The sequence below is a fragment of the Convolutriloba macropyga genome, chromosome 1 (genome assembly GCF_964194025.1).
Source record: "Convolutriloba macropyga chromosome 1, txConMacr16.3, whole genome shotgun sequence".
Taxonomy (NCBI): Eukaryota; Metazoa; Xenacoelomorpha; order Acoela; family Convolutidae; genus Convolutriloba; species Convolutriloba macropyga.
In genome coordinates this window covers 30,466,888-30,490,501 of record NC_134468.1, presented here as the reverse complement: position 1 = coordinate 30,490,501, position 23,614 = coordinate 30,466,888, and the positions used below count along the sequence as shown (strand labels likewise).

Sequence of the window (23,614 nt, the reverse complement as noted above, 5' to 3'; positions counted from 1 at the left end):
ATTGACATTTTTTGGGATTTTTTGAATTGCTTGAGAGATATTCAGATGTCTTCTTGAAACAACACAAAAGCAGAAAAGGTTTTTACGTTTTTCTAAAACCCGTCAACTTGGATTTTTTGAGATATGATCAGAGTTTTTAAAAATTGCCCAAATCCAATTAAATAACCCGAATAAAGCATTGAGATGAACATCAAGCAAAATTTCATATTAAAAATTTCCCAAAAAAATGCAGTCAAATTCATTATTCGGTCCTGCGAATTTTTATATGAAAAACTTATACTTTTTGGAAGCCCATTGGGAAAATTTAAATGTGTTTTGGTGAAAAGAATAGCAAAGAGAAGATGAAGATCAACTCTTTCTATAGAAAAATCATTGATTGAATCAGGTGATCATATTTATTATTAAGAATCGATCCATGAATGAACACATAATTAAGTTAATATTTATCGCATGACTACCTTCAATGGTTCATTGATTTTTGTTCCGACTCCACTTGGTGGGAGGAAAGCTATTTTCTCAAATTTTTTCTTTGTTCAATGAAATTTTGCCGCTCGATATGGGTTACATAGGAAGAAATAAGTGGAGTCATCAAAAAGCACATCGAGCTTCAATCTCCAGATTAAACCAAAAGGTTCAAAAATTACTTTTTGTCGGTTAAACTTTCAAAGTTAAAGTTTTGTGAACAATCGCGCGTTGAAAATTTAGCTATAAATCAAACAAACTTTCGATAAAAAAGCGCGAACAGTTTTACCGTAAATTTATTCAATCTATAGCCAGATTTTCAACCATTTTCAGAACTTTTACCCAATTAATGTACTGTAAACTACAGTTTCGTGTTGGTAGAACCTGCTTACACAATGGAGAGGTTGTATTTATTCTTATTGACGTTTAATCGTGATAATTGCAAAAAATTGTATTGTTTTAGCAAGGCATTTTTTTAGATCTTCACATTTCTTCCATTTTAACCACAATGAGAAATCAAATTGAATTAGTGAGTTCGCGAAAAAAAAATTGAAATAGTGAAGAAAGCAAAACAATGAGTAGTTCCAAAATTTTGCAAGAAAACAAAATTCCTTCAGACCGCTGTGGAAGTGTAGAGAGATTTAGATTTGAACCATTTTTTTTCATTTTAGAGATTGTTTTACCTGCTACAACTTGAGTACTGTTTTGCTCCTAATTTTGCGAACACAAGAAGTGAGTTCGGGGACACTAGAATATTAAAGAAAGCAAAGGATTCAGTAGTTCCAAAAATTTTGAAGAAACAAACTTCCTTCAAATTGCTCTGGAAGTGTAGAGAGATATAGTTTTGAACGATTTGTCTCCCCGAACAATTGTTTCTAAGGTGTCATATCCTCTTTCAGCGCTGTTACAATAGAACTGTAATCTCTCCAAAAGAACGTTGCTCCACTTTACATATGAAGACCAACAGATTATTTTACGTCTTAGATAAAATCCAGTATTACCATTTGAATAAGGGAGAAAAAACTTTACTGAAAACAATTAGAAAAGCTCAGCAAATATATGTTAATTGGACAATTTTGAATATGGTTTTTTGGTTTTTTGCATCTATTCAGTTTCGAGCTGGCATTGCGGTTTCGAGTTTTATAGAAATAACCACCCGTAAACCAAATTTGTTTTCTAAATTTGAATTGACATTTTTTGGGATTTTTTGAATTGCTTGAGAGATATTCAGATGTCTTCTTGAAACAACACGAAAGCAGAAAAGGTTTTTACGTTTTTCTAAAACCCGTCAACTTGGATTTTTTGAGATATGATCAGAGTTTTTAAAAATTGCCCAAATCCAATTAAATAACCCGAATAAGGCATTGAGATGAACATCAAGAAAAATTTCATATTAAAAATTTCCCAAAAATAATGCAGTCAAATTCGTTATTCGGTCCTGCGAATTTTTATATGAAAAACTTATACTTCTTGAAAGCCCATTGGGAAAATTTAAATGTGTTTTGGTGAACAGAATAGCAAAGAGAAGATGAAGATCAACTCTTTCTATAGAAAAATCATTGATTGAATCAGGTGATCATATTTATTAATAAGAATCGATCCATGAATGAACACATAATTAAGTTAATATTTGTCGCATGACTACCTTCAATGGTTCATTGATTTTTGTTCCGACTCCACTTGGTGGGAGAAAAGCTATTTTCTCAAATGTTTTCTTTGTTCAATGAAATTTTGCCAATCGATATGGGTTACATAGGAAGAAATAAGTGGAGTCATCAAAAAGCACATCGAGCTTCAATCTCCAGATTAAACCAAAAGGTTCAAAAATTACTTTTTGTCGGTTAAACTTTCAAAGTTAAAGTTTTGTGAACATTCGCGCGTTGAAAATTTAGCTATAGATCAAACAAACTTTCGGTAAAAAAGCGCGAACAGTTTTACCGTAAATTTATTCAATCTATAGCCAGATTTTCAACCATTTTCAGAAATTTTACCGAATTAATGTACTGTAAACTACAGTTTCGTGTTGGTAGAACCTGCTTACGCAATGGAGAGGCTGTATTTATTCTTAGTGACGTTTAATCGTGATAATTGCAAAAAATTGTATTGTTTTAGCAAGGCATTTTTTAAGATCTTCACATTTCTTCCATTTTAACCACAATGAGAAATCAAATTGAAATAGTGAGATTGAGAAAAATTATATAGTGAAGAAGCAAAACAATGAATAGTTCCAAAATCTTTCAGGAAAATAAAATCCGTTTAAACTGCTGTGGAAGTGAAGAGAGATTTAGATTTGATTATTTTTTTTTAGTTTTTTCACGTGCTACAACTTGACTACTGTTTTCCTCTTAAATTTAGGCAATTAATTTTATAGCTGTTGTATTTGCTCCAAAGGAGCAAAGGTGTCACCGTTGAAACTAATTAATGGGCATAAATGACTTTTATTTGTATTCCTCTTTTTCCTTTTTGAAACTTTTTTTCTGTACTTTTCTGATATTTGTCTTTACTGTTGTTGTTGTGTCACTTAGATTCAAAAAAGTACCGATCTGCATTTCAAATTTTTGACTTGTATAATGTTTCTGCGGAAAGATTATTTGTTTTTCTGGGTCAGAGTTTCAGGTTTCAAAAACAGTTGGAAAACCTTAGAGGTTTTCCTCAGTTCTGTTTTTTGAAGTGTGATACCTTAGGCTGATTAAAAAGAAAATTTTTGCTCACTAAGGTGGGAAAAGTGAGATTTTGTTGCGTTTTTATTTTACACTTTGACACTATTTGTTTTTGTTCACTTTTATGGCTTTTCGAGCTTAGGTTTTATTTGCTTTAATTTTTTTCAGATCTTTAAATCTCAAACCTTATTTCTCATTCTAACAATTCATATAATAGGTTCATTTATGTCAGTTCTCAGCTGCACGTCAGTGAAAGAAATTAAATGTCTTGAGTGTGAATTTAGAATGAATTAAGAGCTTATAATACGACACTTATTGGAGTTTTTTTCATACATAATTTTTCGTCTTGTTTTTCATCATCCAAACTTTTTTTCAAACTTAGTAAATCCTATTTAAGCAAGCAAAATCTAAACAACTTCAGTAGGAGATAACTGGATAAACCTTTATTTTTGTCCTTGTAGGCCCTCCGTTCAGAAGTTTGGCTTGAAAATTAGACGAATAAAACTTAGGATCTGTTTTTTGTTCTTTGACAAATTTAGGTATTGATTTGACTTGACAAAAGCATTTGTTTTTCTAGTCAGAAATTGTATAGATGTTAATTTCGTTTTTCAATGAAAGTGAAATGTGTTATTCAATTCAATTTTTGTTCATTCTTGTGAAAGAGGAGAGTGTGACCAGAATGGTTTTGACCTCACTGGTTTGTTTGTTTTTCCTATTTGAAGAACAAATCAATCCAGTTACAAACCATGATCTACTCTTTCTTATTTTGACTTTTCGCGATCTCTACTTTATTTGACAGACAATTAGCCAAAAATTTTGATAAGCGGTTCGAAACAATATTTGAGACCGCACTATACCACGGCCACTGATTGTTTTACCTCCAATTAATTGATTAGAAAAAGAGATCAAGAGAAATAAATAAAGATTTGTTGTTCTATTTTGCTCCAAATTTGATTTTTTCGTTTTTTGCATTTCTGGTCAAGCATAATGCTTAATTTGCTGGTTTTTCAAGCTGTCTGAGTTTTATGTGGACTCCACTGGCAGAGAAACTTGCAGTGAAGGTTAGTCAAAATGAGAATTTTACGTCTTTTTCCTTGCAAAATGATATGCAGAATATCGATCGCAAACAACGCGATGGCCATATCAGTAATTTGTAAAGAATCCTTCCATAACCCCACTTTTTGATAAGAGCAGGATTACTGCAAAGAGCAGTTTTTGGGTTATATTGTTTAATATGATCATGTTCATTTTCTTGGCTTCCACTTTAAGGTTATTTATCTTTTTTCCTAATTTAGAGTTGCACTCATGCAACACCTTTTCACAGATATTTTCTTACAATTTCCTCACTCTTTGTTTGTTCTATTCAAATGCTAAAACATTCTTTTCTATTTGGTTTGTTGATTTTGCTGTTTTTCTTCAATTGAGCAATTTTCAAGATGTCAAGATAATTTCTTTATAACGCACCATTAGCCTTTCGCAAAAATTACTGAATCTTTGCATTTGCCTTTTGTTCATACAAACTTATCTCATCGGTTTTTAAAAATGCTTTGGAGAAAAATTATAATGAAACATCAGAAAATTCTTGAACCCTTACAAAAATTTCTAACGTACAAGACCTGTAAAGAATCTGCGCCATTTTATTACTTTACAAATCATAGGAGTGCTAAAAAGTATTGGACGCATATTTTTGACTAATATAGACTTGAACAGTTCAAATTTTCTACGAAAGAGTTTTTTGAATGAAACAGCTTTTCATAAAAACAAATCATATTCTATGATTAACATTAATTGCGAGTAAAAACGGACTTTCACCCGGCAATTTTACGAAATTGGGTTGACGTTTGAATTATATTACGTTGTCTATATCACAAGCACTATTTGTTACATAATAACGTGTTTTGTTTTATATCAGTAAACTTCAGGATCCAACTTCAGAACGATTTTGAAAATTTTTTATATTTTGGTTCTTGCAATTTTAATTTGTATTTTATCAATGGTTTTTTTGTACAAAATTGATCAAAATTAATCACTGTGATGACTAAAATAAAATATTTAGTTTTTTTTTTCAGTAATTCTCAATCTTCTTGATGTCTGAGAAAGCACAGTTTTTAAAAGATGAGGGAATTGTTAGTGTACTCGTTTTATGATCTATGCGGTACCTCTACGTAGCTCTAAAAACCGCAGTTTGTTTCAAGCACCTTTTCAATACTCGCTTCTCATCTAGAAATCGCACAACCGCAAAATGCTTAGAACAATACGTTACTCAAAGCTATAAATTTTTAAGACTTTTATAAGATTGTAAAATCATAAAAGCCGTTTTCTGAAATCTCCCTTTATTTTCCCAGATACCATTCTCAATTTATAAAAAAAGGTTTTTCTTAACTTTTCGCAAACGGCAACGCACAATTGGTTGATATTAGCTTTCTGTGGGTTACTAGCGTTAGAGAGCCCGTTCAAAAGGAGTGATAAATGTTGATTGGGAACATTAGCGCAGACGTTTTGAACAGCTAATGTCAAATTGAATTACAAGTGCCCTAAAAGCGTCTGAGCATGAATTCAGAATAACCCATAATGGTCATTCACCTTCAATCACCACCCCCAACAACACGCTTCAATTCCGATTAGAACCCAATTGACGAAGCGTCTCGAATAATGCTTTTTAGGGCTTTCAAGTCCCCCTTTCTTTCAAAAAATAAAAAAGGCAAAGAAATACCGATCGCTAAAGGTTGTGAATGCATTAAAAATTGAACAAAGATAAATTTTCTATTGATATTTTGCAGTTGTTTGTTTTGCTCTGGAATTTTCCTGTTTAGGTTTGTTTATTTATTCATTTAATTGGTATCACGTAACACAATAAACAAGTCACATTTATTGTTCATATTTCCCCTAACTCTGCCGCGAGGCTTCTATTCTTATACTTACCTGGTTAATTAATGAGAAGGAATTTTGAAGCCTCTAAAGCTTTATCTCTTATTTTTTTTCGATTTGCTTTTGCTGATCCATATCCATCATCAATTATAGAACAGTTTTAATAAGAACAGATTCTTGAACACCACAATTGTTTTAATTTCAAGTTTAAGAGGTCAAAAAAATCAATATCCTGGTCACTATATTATTAAAAAACTTGATATTCCGGCCCCAGGGTTTCCTACTTATAAGTGTTGGTTATAACCATATCCTATATGTTGACTTGGTTATAACCTTATCTTGTTAATACTGTTTATCTTTATTAGCTAACCCGGTATGGGCTGTGAAAATAAATTTGCACGTATTAGAAGATTGTCTACATGGTTCGAACGGGGTGGGTTGCGTAGACTAAAAACAATTTCAACCCAGCATGACAGTTTGTTCACATTTCGGACAATAAATAATTGGGTTGAACAAATTGTGGGCTAATCTGTTCCTTAAAACTGTACTATAATCCATATAAGATTATCTCTTTTCCATCTATTTTCGCTTCCCAATTTTCAACAAGCGGATAAGCAACATTTTCCATTACAATGACAAGCCGTTATATGGATTAAAATCAGTTATTATGTTTCTATCCCTTAACTGTGTTTAAGTGAGTCAATATATTTGCACAAATTAAATATTGACTTTCACCAGTTATTGAATTAAATAACTTGCTTGTTTAATTGAAACCATTTGCTTCCTTTCGGGGGTGGTTTGGGAAAAATTGGAAAACGTCAGTGTTATAGTTGTTCCAACCTTTTATTTTTTCGCATTGTTAATATTAAAATTGTTGTGGAAAATTTTAATTGTCTCTGTTTATCGTCATGTTTCCCTCTTCGTCTTCAGGCCAGCCGTCTCTGGGCAAATTCTTGAGAAAGTAATATGTTTTTCGTTTTTAAAAATTAGAATCAGTATAGATGGCTGCGAAAGCGTTATCACCACGCCACGAATAAAGTCACCTTTACTCATATAAAAAATAACCGACGATAATATTATATAACGACAACGACAAAAATTCAAAAATTGCCTTGGAGGGTTTTTCTCGGGCTTTATCAATCAGGTTTTATCTGATTCATCAAATTTGCCAGCTCGTCCAATGTTAAAAGCTTTTGTACCTAATCGTGCTGAAAGTTTCTGAAGCCGTTCTTCCGTAGTCGAACCTCGGCGGTTATCTGGTAAGATCATGCGGGATTTTTGATTCTTACAAATGGCAGTTATCTTGCAAGATCTTGCTAGAAGACGTTTATCTGTTAAGACTCTTTAACAGATAGCACCGGATTCTTTCCCGGAAAGCATCAGAGACAGCTGCAAGCTCGTTGCTATTAATCCCTTTGCAGCTCATCCTATCATCTTATACACCAAGGTTTTTTTAAATATTCAATAGACTTTTATTGTTCCGACCCGTCTTGAGGGGGGAGGAACTATATTTTCAAATAGGTTTTTTTGTTCAGACAATTTTGACCGGTCGATATATTCATCGTACAGAGTTGTGAGTGGTATCATTAAAAAGCCCCTCCAGCGTAGAATACGAAATTAAAAAGATTTTCTTGATTTCGTTTTTCACGGGGAGTTATTGAGGTTTGAAATTTTGTGAATAATAGACGCATTTCCGTTGATTTTATTCACATTTTCCGGAATTTTGCCTTAAAACTTTGTCAATGTTGATAAAAATTATAAAAAAATTGTTTACAATAGTACTGTTAAATTTAATTTTAGAAACAAAAAAGCATTGTTAACTATTTTGATTTACTTTTTCTGGCGGAAACGTAAGCTAAATTTTTCAAAATTCAGCGTTTTTCAGCAAAAAATGCCCGAAATAAGCTTTTTAGTTCACTTTGATTAACTTTGCCGAAAGTACACACCCCAAAAACAACAAACACAATCTTTGAAAATTACAAAGGGAGCTAGTTGTACTTCCTATTCTATTGAGAATGGTCTAGAATAAAAATATTGCCGTTTTTTGCTTACTTTACTCTATGATTATCAAAAACGCATCATTTATTTTTAAAAGTTTAATTAACAAATTATCCTGATCTAAAGCAATGGAAACAATTGAGTGTTCTAAAAAGACGAACAGCAAAATCGGGGCCGGTTTTGTTTCAAGGTTGGACTGTTACAATCGAAAAAATAAATTGGACTGTAATCAGTCGGTCTTTTCTTTAAAAAATCGAGCTTTTTATGTGATTTGAACAACAGAACAATTCACATCAAAGCTCACTGTTGACAGGTCCAAATGGCTTCCTAAACAATTTCAAATTATTGCATCTATTTTCTTTACTCTAAAGATTATGGTTGTTGAATATTAACATTTTGAAGTTTAAACGTTGACGTTTTGACATTTAAAAATGTTTGCTTTTTAAATAACCAATGGCTTATTGAACTTTTTTTTTGTTTTTTTTTTATTTTGGTCAATATGTTGCTTAGTGTCAGCAAATAAAGAATGCATCTTCGTCCTCTTCATTTTACTGAATTTTAAACATTTTGCGGTTTTCTGCAGTAAGTTATTGTTTTCTGGCTTTGATACTACTAGATTTCAATTTTTTTAGGTATTGGCCCGTTTCTCACGTTTATTTTCTTGTGTTTTCACAGTGTCACATTATTGACGTTTCACAAATTACAATATTGGTGTTCCAATTAGGGCACAATTGAACATTTAAAGGTCTTGAAAGGCATAGATGATGGTTTTAACGGCGTCGACACCCCCTTCTCGAAGAATTTAATTGTCTTTTATACAATCGTCCTTAGTTGTCGTTTTTAATGTCTTTTTAGTTGTATGAAAGTACCTGGATAGTTACAAGTCTCATCGGCATTTCATGACGGAGTAAATGGGCCTTTATTCTGAGTTGAGTAGATAGCTGATGGCTTTCATGACTTTGAAAACAATTGTTTTCAAAAAAAAATCTTTTTACTGCTGTTAAAACTTCGCATTTTTGTTCTTTTTTGTCTATTTGTAACGTAGTCTCGTTAATTTCAGGTCACATTTGACAACATTGTTGTTATCATGGGAGGGTGCTAGTGTACAAAATTCACTTTTTTCTACAGATTTTGTTATGAATTTAATGGCTTCGGCACGGGTTTTTCGCATAAAAAGTAAATTAATTTTTGATTTTTGTACATATTTAACGTAATTCTTCCAGACATAAGACAACTTCTGAATAATTTGAGGTCTCAAGAGTTTCCTTTTGACAAATACACCAACATTTTTATTTATTTAATTTTGTAGCTAACGGCTTTCATGACTTTGATAATAAATATTTTCGATAAAAAAACAAAACTTTTATTTGATTTTGTCCTTTATTTTCGTTTTTGCTCTTTTTTTGACCTAATCTCATTAATGAGAAGGCCTAAACCACATTCTAAGCGTTTGAGGAAAGCTCATTTAAACAAATTTCGAGGAGCCAAATATGGCCTTTCGGCTTCGACAGCGTTTTCTCGCAAGTTTTCATTGAATTTATTTTGTTGTCTCTTTTTGTTGCTCTTTTTGTAACCGCATAAAAATTGATTAATGACAGGTCATAATGCCGTTCTATATAAACGTATGTGATCATAAACATATTGGACGTTTTTAATTGCCATCTAATGTTTTTCCTTCTTTTGAAGTTATTTGTTCTTATAAATATAAGCCAATTTTTTTCTTTGCTGTTTTTTTTGTCTAAATGATATCGAGCCTTTTTTTATTGAGTGGTCCCATATGTTTTATAGTGAAATACATTTAAGTTGTTTAGTTCCATATTTAAGTGACGATTTTTTGCGCTTGTTAGTAAGTTTTTTTTTCAAATGGACATAAAGTTTTGGATGAATTAATATTTGTTGTTGTTCTTGTTTGATTTTGTTGTTCATCTTGACTGGCTTTCTTAATAATGACTGATCTCATCAATCTAGTGGGGCATTTTTCGCTCCAATTATTTATTTGCGTCGGATGCGACCTTTGTTCATACACATTTTTTTGGAAAAAACTTGAAATTTTGGGATTTTCTATCTGTTCCTCATTTGATAGACATTTATGACAAAAATGTGGATGACCGGGGTCGGAACTTTGTGTGCGGACGCACATTACCAGTTTTCTTTTGAATCCACTCTACATTTGCATTTTTAACTGCAAGTGGTAGCTATAACTATTTTAATATGGATATGGTAGTTAAAACAAAGAGAGGTGCTCAACATTGTCCTAAGATTTTATTGTTCCGACCCACTTTAGTGGGGCAGGAACTATATACTCAACTGGTTTTTCTTTTGTTAAGTCAACTTTCACCTTTCAATATATTCGTCGTAAGGGATTCTGAGTGGTATTTTTAGAAAGCTTGTCAATTTTAGATTTTTAACCTGAAACAGTTTTTCTTTTTTTTTCAAGGAATTACGAAGGTTTAAGGTTTTTGTGAACGTTTAACTAACATCCAACGATTTGTTCGCACTTTTCAGAGTTTTTGCTTAATTTTTGGTCACTTTTTGCAAAAATATAATAACATTAAAAAATTGTTTACGGTTTTCCAATTGATTTTACTTTCTAATATAGAAGACGATTGGTGAATTGAAGCAATTTTTTTTGCAAAGTTTTCAGCTTACTTTTGGAAAATTCAGTCTTTTCCTCTTTTTTTTATTAAAAAATACTATCAAATATAACTATTTGGCCCCCTTTGTCCTGTTTGACCGGTGGCTCAGACATGAAAACTTCCGACACAAAAATCTTTGTTTAATCAGATAATAACTAAATTTACTTTCGGTTCCTCAAATAGTTTTCTGTAAAAAAAACATTTTTGCGTTCTGCTAATGATAACCAATACTAATAAAAACGCATGGTTTATTTTCTGTTATATTAAGATTTTCGTTTGGCAAAAAAGTCTTGCGGAATAATTGAGAATAATTACGTTTATAATAGCAGCGCAGCGGTATAATGCCAGTTGGGTTCTGTTCGTTAAGTTTTGCGATGAAAAATGATGCGGCTTGTATTTTTAGTCTGTCTTTTTGAATTAAATTTTGCGTTTCTTTCATTCCAACTAAAAATATATTTTTCTTGTGGCTGTTCAATTAATAGGTGTGCTGTTTGCTATATGGTCCAGTGAAGTAATATTGTGTTTTGCCAGTAAAGCTCATTGTTGTTTTGGCTCCGTTAAATTGTTTTTGTGATTTTTTAATGAAATCTTGAGATTTGCCAAAATTTCATGTTCCTTTTACAGTCTTATGACTGGTTTTAATTATTCAAATAGTGGCTTGGTTATTGGGGGGCATCAAAATATCTAATGATTGCAGTTGATACCTAATGCTTGTTTTGACAATATAACTCTGTAGGTATCCAAAATTCATCGTTTTTTGTTGGTTTAATACGTTCATGGTGATTTAGCTATTTTGTTTACATTCGGTACTTTTTTAGTTGTGAAGGAGAAGCAAGAAAAGCAAGACCACTTTTGGTCTACTTTTGGAGTTTCGAAGTTCAAAATTTATTCGAATTCTATTGGGTTGCTAAATATAATTTTTAAATAATTTTGTCTTTTTGGTTTTTTATTTGTTAGGTACAGACAAGAAGGATTTCATATCCGTGCTCAGTTTTCAATCAGTTAAGTGTTCTGGATAGAGACGTAAAAGAATATCCGTAACAACTTCAACAAAAAGCTTGTGTTACTTTGGCTTCAACATCGTTTATATAAAACTGTTCGTGAAATTTTGAGTTTCTTCTCTATTCAGTCCTAACTTGTAGTCTTTTAACTTAGTTTCACCAACAACACGTACAATTGGCTTCCAAAGCAGTTATATTTTCAACTTTTTACTATTTCAAAGCTTACGGTTGTAATGTTTTAAGGTTTTAAAAATTTTGTTTCCCATAAACAATGGTTTTTCTGAGATTTATAATTTAGTTTTAATTGCTATTTCATTTATTAGATAATGGTTTGTTGGTGTTGATACAACGATTTTTTTGTAAACATTTTATTCATTTAATTTTGATATTTTCCAATTTTGAGGTTATAATTTGCTGTCATGTCTGATCATCATAAAAAATGCTTGTGATTTCAATGGAGTCAAAATGGGGCAATTGAGTATATTCAAAAAATTTTTAAATATTTTGTGATCTTATAGGCTTCCACTCCGTTTCTTCGCAAAATTGAAGTGATTTCTTGATTTTTGTCTGTATTTATTCCCATTTTGTCGTACGAGGTTCTAGATAATGAATTGTCTCATTTTTTTGGTTGGAGGTTTAAATGAAGCCATGGAATGGTTTCAGTTAAAATTTAATTGCTTTACTGGCTTTGAAATTCTTTGTTTTCAAAAACTGTAAACAAATTTTCTACTTTTGCCATTTTGTTTTCTGCCTTCTTGTTAATTATTCTCAATAAAGATAGGTCCAATGTCTTTTCTGGCGAATTGCATGTCTTTGAGTTTAGTTTGTTTTTTATCTAAGGTTATTTTAACTTGTGCATTATGTTTCTTAAAAAATGAATAGACATTGAGTTTTGGTCGTAAGTAATGCTTGTTGTTTTTATTTGCATTTGTCGTCTGTCTGGTCTCTTACGCTCCCTAATGGCAGTTATCATCGGTTCTATAATGAGTTATTGTTTCATTTGCATAGTGGTTAGGGCTAATGCGGTTGTTTAGGTAGATAAAATTATGGTTGAACAATAAGTGGTTTTTCAAACTGAAATAAGTGGTTTTCAAATTAAGAAAGAAATGTGGTTGAGCGGGCAAGGAACATTATGTGCAAACGCATGTTACCGAGCCTCTTTGTTAAAATCAGGTGTCGCCTAAGATGACCTCGACCAAAAATTTGGGTAGCGGTCAGAGGGGTCCAGACGGAACAGACCCATATCATAGGCCAGAACGACAAATTAGTTTTAAAGATACCAAAGAAAAGCAAATTAATAGCTAAGAAGAGATAGGATATCATACCTGTCTAAAAAGAATTGAATGCGCTGAACAGATGTTTTTTCGGAACTTTAACACGTATCTCAAAACTTTCAACACTTTTTTTGCATCAAAGCAATTTCACGTAATTTTTGCAAAAAATTCTAATTTAGAACTGAAGTCTTTTTTATCAATTTTGAGCTAAATATATAACAATTGAGCTTTTTCAAGTCGTTGGATTGATTTTAAAAATTTTAGGGTATCAATATCGCATCGAAACCGGCTGTATTTATTAAAACAACACTTTGGCTTTTTTTCAACTGTTTCTTGAATAATTATTTTCTCTGAGCGCAACCAATTCTATCGGCAAAGTTCCTCTTGTTTTGGCTTCTGATTTGGCTCCTAAGAAATTTCCCTTGCACGCATTCAATTTTAGTGGCACAAAGGTTTATTTTCTATTGATTAGATTCTCTTAGATACTGAAGTGCTTTTGTATATAATATTCCAACATGTTAATTAATAAAACTTGCTCGAAATTTTCCATCAATAGTGTCCTCAGAGACTTCTTAACGAACTGTCTGACCAGTAATTTTATGCCAACGAGTTGCAAAAATGGTCTTCTTATGGTTTTGAAATTTGAATAGGCAACTTTTGTACATCAAAAAGTATTTTTAAAGTTTCTTCAGAAAAAATAGTCTCATTGCTGTATAATGAAAACAAGTGACAATCGAACAAATCTTTTCATTTGTGATAAAAAATTTTCCTAACCCGCTTTATAATTTTGATAGCATGTAACAAAAAAGATGTGAAATTAAGTGAGATAAATACTTCAAAAAAAGACAATAATATGAGAAAGCGCTTCGGTAAAAATTGAGGGCTATATCGTGTAGCTTTCTATAATTTGTTAATAAGGCATTTGATTGTTCTGATCTCAACATCTATTAGTTGATCAATGGCAGCGACTATATTTCTTTCATCAATTTTTAGCTTTTCTTATTTCTTGAACAAATAACCTGATGATTTTGAAATGTTGAGCCAAGAATAATGGGGTGAAAATTGAAAAAAAAATTACAACACTTTGAAATTTCTCTTGGGATGTTTTTGTTTAATACCAAGTAACAACTGTGATTTTTTTGTGTTAATATTTGTTGGCGGTTTTTTCAAAAAAAATGCAACTGATTGCAATTGATTCATAATTTCGTATTTCCCGCAGTAGAACTTAATAATAATTAATACCGACTAAAAACGTAACATGATCCCTCAGCCATTTTTTACTTTGAGGAATGCACACTAATTTGGCAGCAGATTTTTCAAGCTCTGACATTTAGACTAAAAATATCAGACTACATTTCCTACTGAATGGATTTTTCCCACTGAAAATGAAAACGTCTCAAACTTTTTGCCACAAAACTGACTTTGCAGGTGTGTCACAATCCAAAGCAATCAGTAGGTCGACAGAACATACTCTGTTTTGATACTAAAAACACATAATTCGTTAATAGTTTCTTCTTTTAACTTAAAAATGTGGTCTTGCTTGTTATAGCGAATGTTTATGCATTGTGTTTGATAGATGTATCGCAAAATTTAAGTTTAAATTTTTCTTACTCCTTATTCTTCTGCAAATTAGAAAAATTGTCAGAAACCCGTATCAAAATTTGGTAAATAGAAACCCACAGTTCAAAGTTAACAGTGCGGCATACGGCAACTGATACCTTTATACATGAAGATACAGATTGCTGAACTGAGAGATGTTGGAATAATGGATCACGAAAATATTCAGTTTTTCAGAAAAAAAACTTCGGGCTAACCAAATTTTTGTAGAGAAACAGCTGAATTATGGAGAATCAACTGCATGCATTGTATAAATAACTCAGAGAAATAATTCTTCAAAATTTGGTAGAATATATAGCAATAGAGTGCGAATGAAAAAAATGTACGTTTTATCAAAAAACGTCTCTGAGAAGCCGGGAATCAAATTCAAAATAACGATTTCAACATCACAGCTAAGTTTTGGCGGTAGGAATAACTAAAGTTTCTTTGATTTCTTTTTAACTTTCTATAGTATCTTCTTCAAGTCGTTTCTATAAAATTAATCAGAGGTCTCATGGTTGATACTCAGCATAGGCAAATATATTTAGAAAAGATCGAACATCAAAGAATCAAGTTACCAGGCAATTGAAAAAAATTCAACTCAAAAACTTCCGAATTATGCTTCAGTTATTATGTAACTTTTTTTTAAAAATTTTTTTGGACATTGAGTCTCAAGCATCGGAAAGAACTGAACTGAAGAAATGTATTATGAGTAACCAAAGTAAAACGATTAATCTTCAAATGCACAGTTGTTGAATTCAGCTACACAGCTAAGTTTTTGCCAGTAGTAATAAGTAAAATTTCATTTTAACTTTCTATATTATCTTCAAACTGTTTCTATAAACTTAATCAGAAGTCTCATGGTTGATACTCAACATAAACAAATCTATTAAAAATAGATCAAACAACCAATGAATCAAGTTACCAGGCAATTAACAAAATGAATTTCGATTCAAAAACGTCTGAATTATGCTTCAGTTATTACGCATTTTTTTCAAAAAAATTTTCAGTCACTGATCCTCAAGTGCCGGAAACAACTGAACTGAAGAACTGTATTGTGAGTAACCAAAGTAGAACGATTAAAATTCAAATTAGAAAATCTTAGATAATCTTCTCATCCTCAATCTCATTTTCCTTGCTTCTGGGCGTTTGAGTTTTTCAATGAACATTTTTGAGATGACATGGTACCAGCTGCAAAACCAATACAAAGCGGGCTGCCGTAAAAGTAATATGCAAAGATGAAAATTTTTAAAAATGATACAAAAATGGCAGAAATCCCCTCCCCTGGAAAGTGCTTGCATAGTTTTTGGGCCGTCTTTTCTGAAATATTAAATTTTTCTGGACTACGAAAAATTTTCTTAATTTTTCAACCCCTGTCGTTGAAAATGTTGGAACTACTATCGTTCGGAGACTTTCTTAATGATAAAAAATCATAGCATTTCGCTTCACTGTACAGCTCTAAGGTAAAAAATTCCCGGTTCCAGACTTTCCCCAACAATAACGGGGAAAAGAGTGTAAAGAGTGTAATAGTGATAAAATTACGCTCCTATTTCTCCTCTTAATGAAGGGTGGAAGAGTTTAATTATAAGAGTATTTCTAAAAAATAAAAGTGGAAGGAGGTAGTGAGGATTGACCCCCCCCCCCCCATGTTCCCTCTATCGATAATATTACTTTCACTTAGTGCATTATCCTTTGCGCCATCTGCTACATTTATTTGAACGTTCCAAGTCGGTTAAATGCTAATTACGTTTGAGTGTAAGTTTTTATCAGTTCACCCTAAATTGCGATCTTTGCAACGAGTGTAAAACGAGTGGAGAAAAAAGTGTATATACAGTGTAATTTAAAAAAAATACACTCTTACACTCTTTTCCCCTGATAAATAAAAGTGCGATGCCCATTACACCCTAATCCCCGATAATTAGGGATGGATTCAGGGTGAAAACGCCGCCTGGGCTTTTGCAAAATAATAATTTCTTTTAAATACTCATTCTTTAAAAACTAAAGTTGTCTTTTTCCAACAAGTAATGTAGTGTTTGTGAATATGCATTTCTCAAAAACGGCATGCAGCTTAGTTTTTAAGTTCTCCATTGATTAAAGTAAGTTAAAATTTTACTTAATAGTTGAGTTGCGTTTTTAGTGAAGAAAGTTGAGCGTTTGGACAAAACGCTTAACAATTTTGTTGCCAGAACAAATAAGTTGCAGCATAATGTGATCAAATTTGTTCGTTTCACGCTATTATCTGCAAAGAAACAGCAAAGAAAATCCCCAAGTTGTTTCATGGCTCCTGAAGTATTTATTGTTTTCTTTTTGCATGTTTGGCATTTAAATAGCTATAAATCAAACTGTTATGCATAGATTCCTCCAAAAGCGAAAATTTGGCTTAAATTTTCTGCAATTTGGCTTAAGCAATAATCTCTGAAGTTTTTGATTCACTAAAATTAAAGAAAACCAGCTCAAGTTAATTTTTTATATCTCACCGGAAAAGCAGATATATTTTTTGCATTTGAATTAGTTATGCTGGTTTATATCAGACTTGTATTAATTGGCATTGATCAAATTCAATCAATTCGATCATGATTTCAACACTTGAAATTTAGTTGCTATTTGATCAATTGATTTCAATCAAAATACATGAAATGTTTTTTGTTAACAGAAAACGATGGTTAATTAAAATGTTGTTTTTAATTATTTGAGAAGATAGACAGTTTATTTGCTTTTACCTATGTTGAGTTTATTTGTAATTTTTGCGATGTAAACTAATTCACTTAATCGTCAGCCCATTTCAAAAGAAAATTGAGAATGGAAAATGCATCAATTTAGTTGACGGTGCCAATAGTCCGTTTTTGTTAATAATTTACAGAATTGGAGGCAAGCTATATAGCTTTGACCAACTTTAAACAAAAAAAAAACAATTGGGGAGCACGTTGCATCTTTCAACCATACAATCGTTTGAAGCTGACAATTTACAACATCATTTTGTGAAAAAGGCACACAGTTACTTCATATTCAGTTGAAACAATGCTGTAAGTCAACATTTAAAACAGGGAAAACATTTTTTATTGAGGTCGACTATTTTAAGTTTACAGCTCTTTTTGTTCAAGGCATAGAAAGTTAAAATAAAGTTTTAATAAGCTATTTTTCTAATAAAATTTATTGAACAATACTACTTAATTTTTGGGGAGAGCGGGTAGCCTTTCCGAATAATAGCTGGCAGGCAGTGTTTCAAAAATCTTTTATTCGATTGATTTTGCTGATAATTTTTTTCATAAACTAGTGATATAAAGCAATTGGCTATTCTGAATTGCAATTGTTCCATTATGTCAATAGAAAATGGGCCAAAATTGGTAATAAAACCGACAACATTTGGTGTGATTGTTATCCAAATTTCAAAGCCCATCGAAAAACAAATAATAGTTGACTAGTTGGGGAGGAATTATATACTCAAACGGGTTTTTTTGTTTAGTCAATTTTAGCTGATCGATAAAATCATCGTAGAGGGTTTTGAGTGGAATTATTCAAAAGTCCGTCCAGCTTCAAAAATATAATAAAAATTCTTTTTGAACTTCGCTTCTTTTCTATGGAGTTATCCAGGTTTAGTGTTTTGTGAAGATTTAACTAATACCCGTTCTTTTAGTCAATTTTCCCGTACTTTTATTCAATTTTTTCTGGAAACAAAATGTTAAAATGATAACGATTATTTTTTTAGTTTTAGTTCTCAAGATAGAAGAGTTACTTTGAATTATTTTATCCAATTTTTTGGTCAAAAATTTTGCTGATTTTTTCAAAGTACCGCCTTTTTTTCAAAACGAAAAAAGCTCCTTCAGTCTACTGTGTTTAACTTACCAGATTAACAAACCTGAAAACTGTTTACAAAATCTATGTTTACTCCAATGAGGGCGAGTTGTTAGACTTGCTCTTCCTTTGAGAGTGTTCTTCAAATAAAATTTGCCAGTTTTTTTTTTCTAATTTAACTTGATAATTATCCTAAAAACATCAAATATTTTTGATAAAATGACTTTCAATCAAGTTATTCATATCCATAGTAATTTGAAAAATAAAGTTCAAAAGAGTTGAAAATGTAGGAAAAGCAATAGCAAGGATGTTTTTGGTCTAATCATTGTTTTTTGCTGTCCAAGAATTCGGATTCTAATCAATCTTTTAGTCGTTTTAGTCGCTTTGACTATTGGTTGTTTTGACTTTTTAAAATACTTATTATCAAAATAAACAAAAGATAATTTCAGCTTTCCTATATTTTTTCTCATATTTGGTCGATTTTTTTATTAAAAGCAGCAAGGATTGAACGTCTTGTCTTTGTAATAAGTTAAAATTTTTTAAATATATTTTGACTTTAAGTTTCATTTATTGGTTTTATTGGCAGTAAGGATTTCCACAAACATTTGCATTTTTGCACGTTTTCCCATTTTGAGGTTCCTTTGCTAGTCTCGTCTTATATTGATGAGCAGTTAGCTCTCACTTTATTAGCAATTAAAAAGGATCATATCAATTTTTTCAGTAAATGGATTCTGGTTTTTCGGCTTCGACGCCGTCTTCTAGCAGACTTTAATGCTTTAATGGAACTTTTTGTCTCTATTTGTTGTTCTGTTAATAGTCGTATCTAAAAGGTTGGATGATTGCTTGTCCTTGATTTTTTTCTCAAATGGCGTGACAAATGAATCTGTTTAAAGATTACGATTTATAGCTAATCATTTTAAGACTTTGAAATCAAAAGTTTCAAAAATATCTAGATTTGTCTATCAACTTTGCACTTTCTTGGCCTTTTGTGTCTTCTTGTATTTTCTTTAATACAATTCGCTAATCGCATTATTGATGTTGAAGAAAAGTACAATTAGATATATCTAATGTTTGATTGCCTTACGTATTTTTTAACAGCTTCAACACCTGTTATTCGCCAAAATTTAATTTGATTTGTCTGTATTTGTCTTTCGTTTTGAGAAGTATGACTATCCTTCAATGATTATAGGTCTAAATGGCTTCCTTTGGACGACTAATTTAACCTATTTAATGATTTAAATTGATAGCCAATGTTTTCTGAAGACTTTGAAATTAATTCTTTTCGAAGAGAAAAATTTTTCAGAAGTCACATATCACATTATTGGCGTTTAAAAAACGCATTAAATTAGGTTTTATTTTAACGGATCAGATTATGGTTTTAATGACTTTGACCCCATTTTCTCGCAAAACTTATTTGAGTCTCTGTTTTTCGTCTGTATTGGTCTTTTTTTGTATAAGTACGACATAATTTGATAAAAACTAGTCTCAATGTTTTTATATGGAGATATTAATTAACATTAATCTACTTAAAGGCTTCCATTGATAGCTATTGGTTTTTTGATTGAAATTATTTGTTTCATTGTGTAGATTAATTTTACTTCAAATTATTTGTTTCGAACAAAAAATATGCTATGTACTCGCCTAACTTGTTTATTATGTTAATAGGTTCGGTTCATGTGCGAAGTCTATATTTTTTGGCTCTTTGATGCTGTTGCCAGATTTAGCCATTCGGTTATTTTTAGCTGCTTTTTAGTGTTTTTTTTTCTGTTTAATCTATAATGCAGCGCATTCATCATAAAGTTCCCCCGTTGCAGTTGTTGCACTTATTTGAAAGAGCCAGTTTCAAATTCTAATACGGAGAGATTAGCAGTAGATAAACAAAGGAAAGTAATTTGTTTTTTTTTGTTGTTGTTTCCATCTTTTGTTTTCTTTGTGTCCCCCTAGATCTAACCACTGTCGTATCTACCCCAGCTACCCATTGATGTAAATGCACTTGAGCAGGGGAGAAGGTGATTGAAGTCGGATAGGGAACTGAGTTGTTCTCTGATTAGGGCTATACAGATAAGCGGATGCGGTAAACATTAATTCCACATTAAAATAAATAATGCTTCCCTTCTGCTCTTTGTTAGATCAAAACAGTGTGAATTAGACGAAAAATCTACTCGGCTAAACGGAATGTATTTTTTCTGGCTTCTAGCTCCTTTTAACCAAAAGTTGCTGAATGGATATTCCTACACTGATCTTAACATTATTCTTCTTAGATAACTTAATTTTTTTTCGTTTTTTAGTTTCTTTATTTTTATTGAATTTAAGGTGAATAAATTTTAGTTAATGGACAATCACATAAACATTTGAATGTTTAATACTCCATGTAAATTTATTTATCCAGATGCAACTGGTTTTACTTTACCGAACTTACGACTCCGGAGAAACCTATGAAACATTTTTTCTATAATAATTCAACTAACTGTTCATTTTCAGCTTTAAAAATTTGTAATTATATAACAGGATTGCATATTACAGTTTGAGACATTCGGCTAAGATAGACATCCTTTTGATGAACTGTTGACGAGTGTTTATCATTCTCAATATGTTAGTTGGAGGAAACTACCACGCGTGTATGTCGTTATTTTTGCCACTTCAGAAGATTAGCAGTGTGAACTTCATTTGGAAAAAAGAGCTGTTTTAATTTGATCACCAGTTCTCTCTTTTTGATCACTTTTGAAAACGGAAATTAATTTCGTTCACCACATTTTCGCTCACTGGAACTTTCCAAACAAATTTAACCTCGTTTTTCGATTCCAATCTCAATGCAAAAAACTACAATATATTTTTGGATACGGATTAAGAAAATCCTTCATTATTTATATTATTTAAAATACTAGTTTTTCTTAACCACTTTTGTTTTCTGAAAATAAGTTTATAGTAACTTCAAAAGGATAATACCCCACGTGTTAGAGATTATACGTATTATAGTCATTAACCCGACTTCGTTCTTATCACTGAAAAAGGCAGTTCTAACTTTTGACCTTTTACTTATTTTAATAACCATAAGCTCATTTAACAATCATTTTGGAGGTATCTCAAGGGAGTTGAACAAAGTAACACGCGGTACACTATCCAAATTTCGCATTATGGCTCTATTATAAAAAAGGGCACATAATCTGATTTTCCATCAGTCCGTAGTACTATATAGACTGGTTCTAGTTCCTAGCTATACCACTTTGAATTTCCTTTTCAAGTATCCGGTATCTAATTGGCATCCTTCCCTTTTCCTTGGAACCCCAAAACCTGGAAAATTAGCATAGAAACCCTCGTGTATAGTGTCCCCGTGGATGTCACAATAGTCAAATCAATTATTTTAGATCTAGTTAATTTGACATGAACCTATTTTTTGATTTTATCACCACTTTCTTCTGGCCATCATTATAATTGGTGCCTGTTTTAATACCAGTTCCAATCTCCGACCACGAAAATGCATAAGACGAGTTTTCCTACCAGGTGAGTACGGTGTTCTGTTCACAACAACAGTTCTGTAGGAAAAGTTAACTTAAGTGATTTGAAACTGTTTAGCGCAAAGTTAACCAGGAAATTCAGTTTGTTGTAAACATTCGAGAGTTTAAAAAGTGCGTCAAAAAAGTAATTTTGGAGCAAGCTGAGCTTTAAAGCCACCTTTGTCGGTTTGACCTTGAGGTTAAAATATTGAGATAAAAAAAAACAAAATTTATTTCCATATAAAAAGAGAATCATTAACAAGAAATAAGGTAATATGCGTTTACAGATAATGCCACATACTCTAATAATGATAAACAATAAATGAAATTAGGAAATTAGAAAAACTAAAATTTATCCTGTATGTTATCCTGAGTAAAGTATGTGAAGACGATCAAGCCTATTCTACCTTAGCTGGTTTGCCAGTATTTTGTGTATTGCAATTCCGGAGGTCTGCCTGTTTCCAGAATGATAGTGAAACCGGCCTTCGAAATAAATGACAAGAGTTGTAAAACAATTTGCTATTTTACCCCCGATCAGTACCCAAAAATGGCATTACGCAGTCCCCATTGGGTGTAACAATTTAACAACAATAAACAATCAATATAGTACATATAAACAATCAACAAGTAAAATAGTTTTTTATGAAAATCAATTTTATTTCTACGGGAAAAATTAGACAGTGAAACGCCGTTTTGACAAAAAAATTTTGGCATTTTTTTAAATTGTCTGCACACGATTAAATGTGTCATTTTTGGTTTTTGTTTTGTTGAACCTCATTGAAAACGTTCAAAATAAACTTTTTAGATAATTTAATCTTTTGCTGTTATAGAGAAATTAAGCTTAACAAAAAATGCTTATTAAAGACTTTGCTTTCCGTTTTGATCTAATTTTGGACAAAATTTCAAGCAACTACTTTAGCGTACAAATACTGCTTTTTTTCTATCAAATACAAACACTACGAGCGAAAAACTGCACGTACGTCAGGGGCCTCGTATAAAAATTTCGAGGAAAATAGCTAAATGAAACATTCAGGATTATTTCCAAAAAATTATTCCAAAAACGAAGTCTTCAAATAATTTGGTCCTTACTCTCAATTTCATATGCGTTCATTTTCAGTCCTTTCCTTCATTCATTTCCATTAATTTTTCAGCTTTCATATGATTTTACTGATGTTGTAACCAATCAACTGAGTTATTTGTTTCCGGAAACGATATCTACGGACCATTCAATTTTTCTATGTCTATAAAATAACTTTTTTTGTTCCGACCCCTCTTGAGGGGCGGAGGAACTATATACTCAAATGGGTTTTTTTTTGTTCAGTCAATTTTGGCCGATCGATATATTCATCGTAAAGAGTTGAGACTGGTATCATTAAAAAGCTTGCCCAGTGTAGAATATGGAATTGAAAAGATTTTATTGATTTTCGTTTTTGACAGGGAGATATGGAGGTTTCAACTTTCGACAAAATAGAGTGGATTCCGTTGATTTCATTCACCTTTTTTCGGAACTTTTGACTAAAATGTCGCCAATTTTGATAGAATTTAATAACATTTTTCAAGAAAATGTTGTTGATTTTATGTTTAAAGACAAAATATATTGTCGGCTATTTTCATTGTTTTTTTTTTTTTAGAAATTCCGGCTAAACATTTCACAAAATCCAGACTTTTTCATCAAAAACAGCACGAAATAAGTTTCTTTAGTCCACTCTGATTAAATTTGCAGGACCTGCACACTCAAACACCACTAACACAATCTTTGTAGACTAAAAAGGGGGCCTATTCCACTTCAACTTCCGTTGAGAGTGCTCTGTAAACAAAACTTTGCCGTTTTTT

General features: G+C 31.6%; 1 protein-coding gene across 3 annotated transcripts in view; it reads left to right on the top strand.

Moving 5' to 3' along the window:
• LOC142337819 (uncharacterized) overlaps window positions 1-23,614 on the top strand; it is a 52,560-nt gene that overhangs the window by 4,453 nt on the left and 24,493 nt on the right. Inside the window, exon 1 of one of the 3 annotated variants that reach the window (XM_075387368.1) lies at window positions 6,514-6,951. The exons of 1 other annotated variant lie outside the window; for it this stretch is intronic. In XM_075387368.1, coding sequence (XP_075243483.1) covers window positions 6,899-6,951 — 53 coding nt within the window. In that variant the 5' untranslated portion in view covers window positions 6,514-6,898. Of the gene's footprint in view, window positions 1-6,513; window positions 6,952-21,003; window positions 21,789-23,614 lie in introns of those variants that run through there. One more of the 3 variants, XM_075387378.1, reaches the window with a different exon arrangement.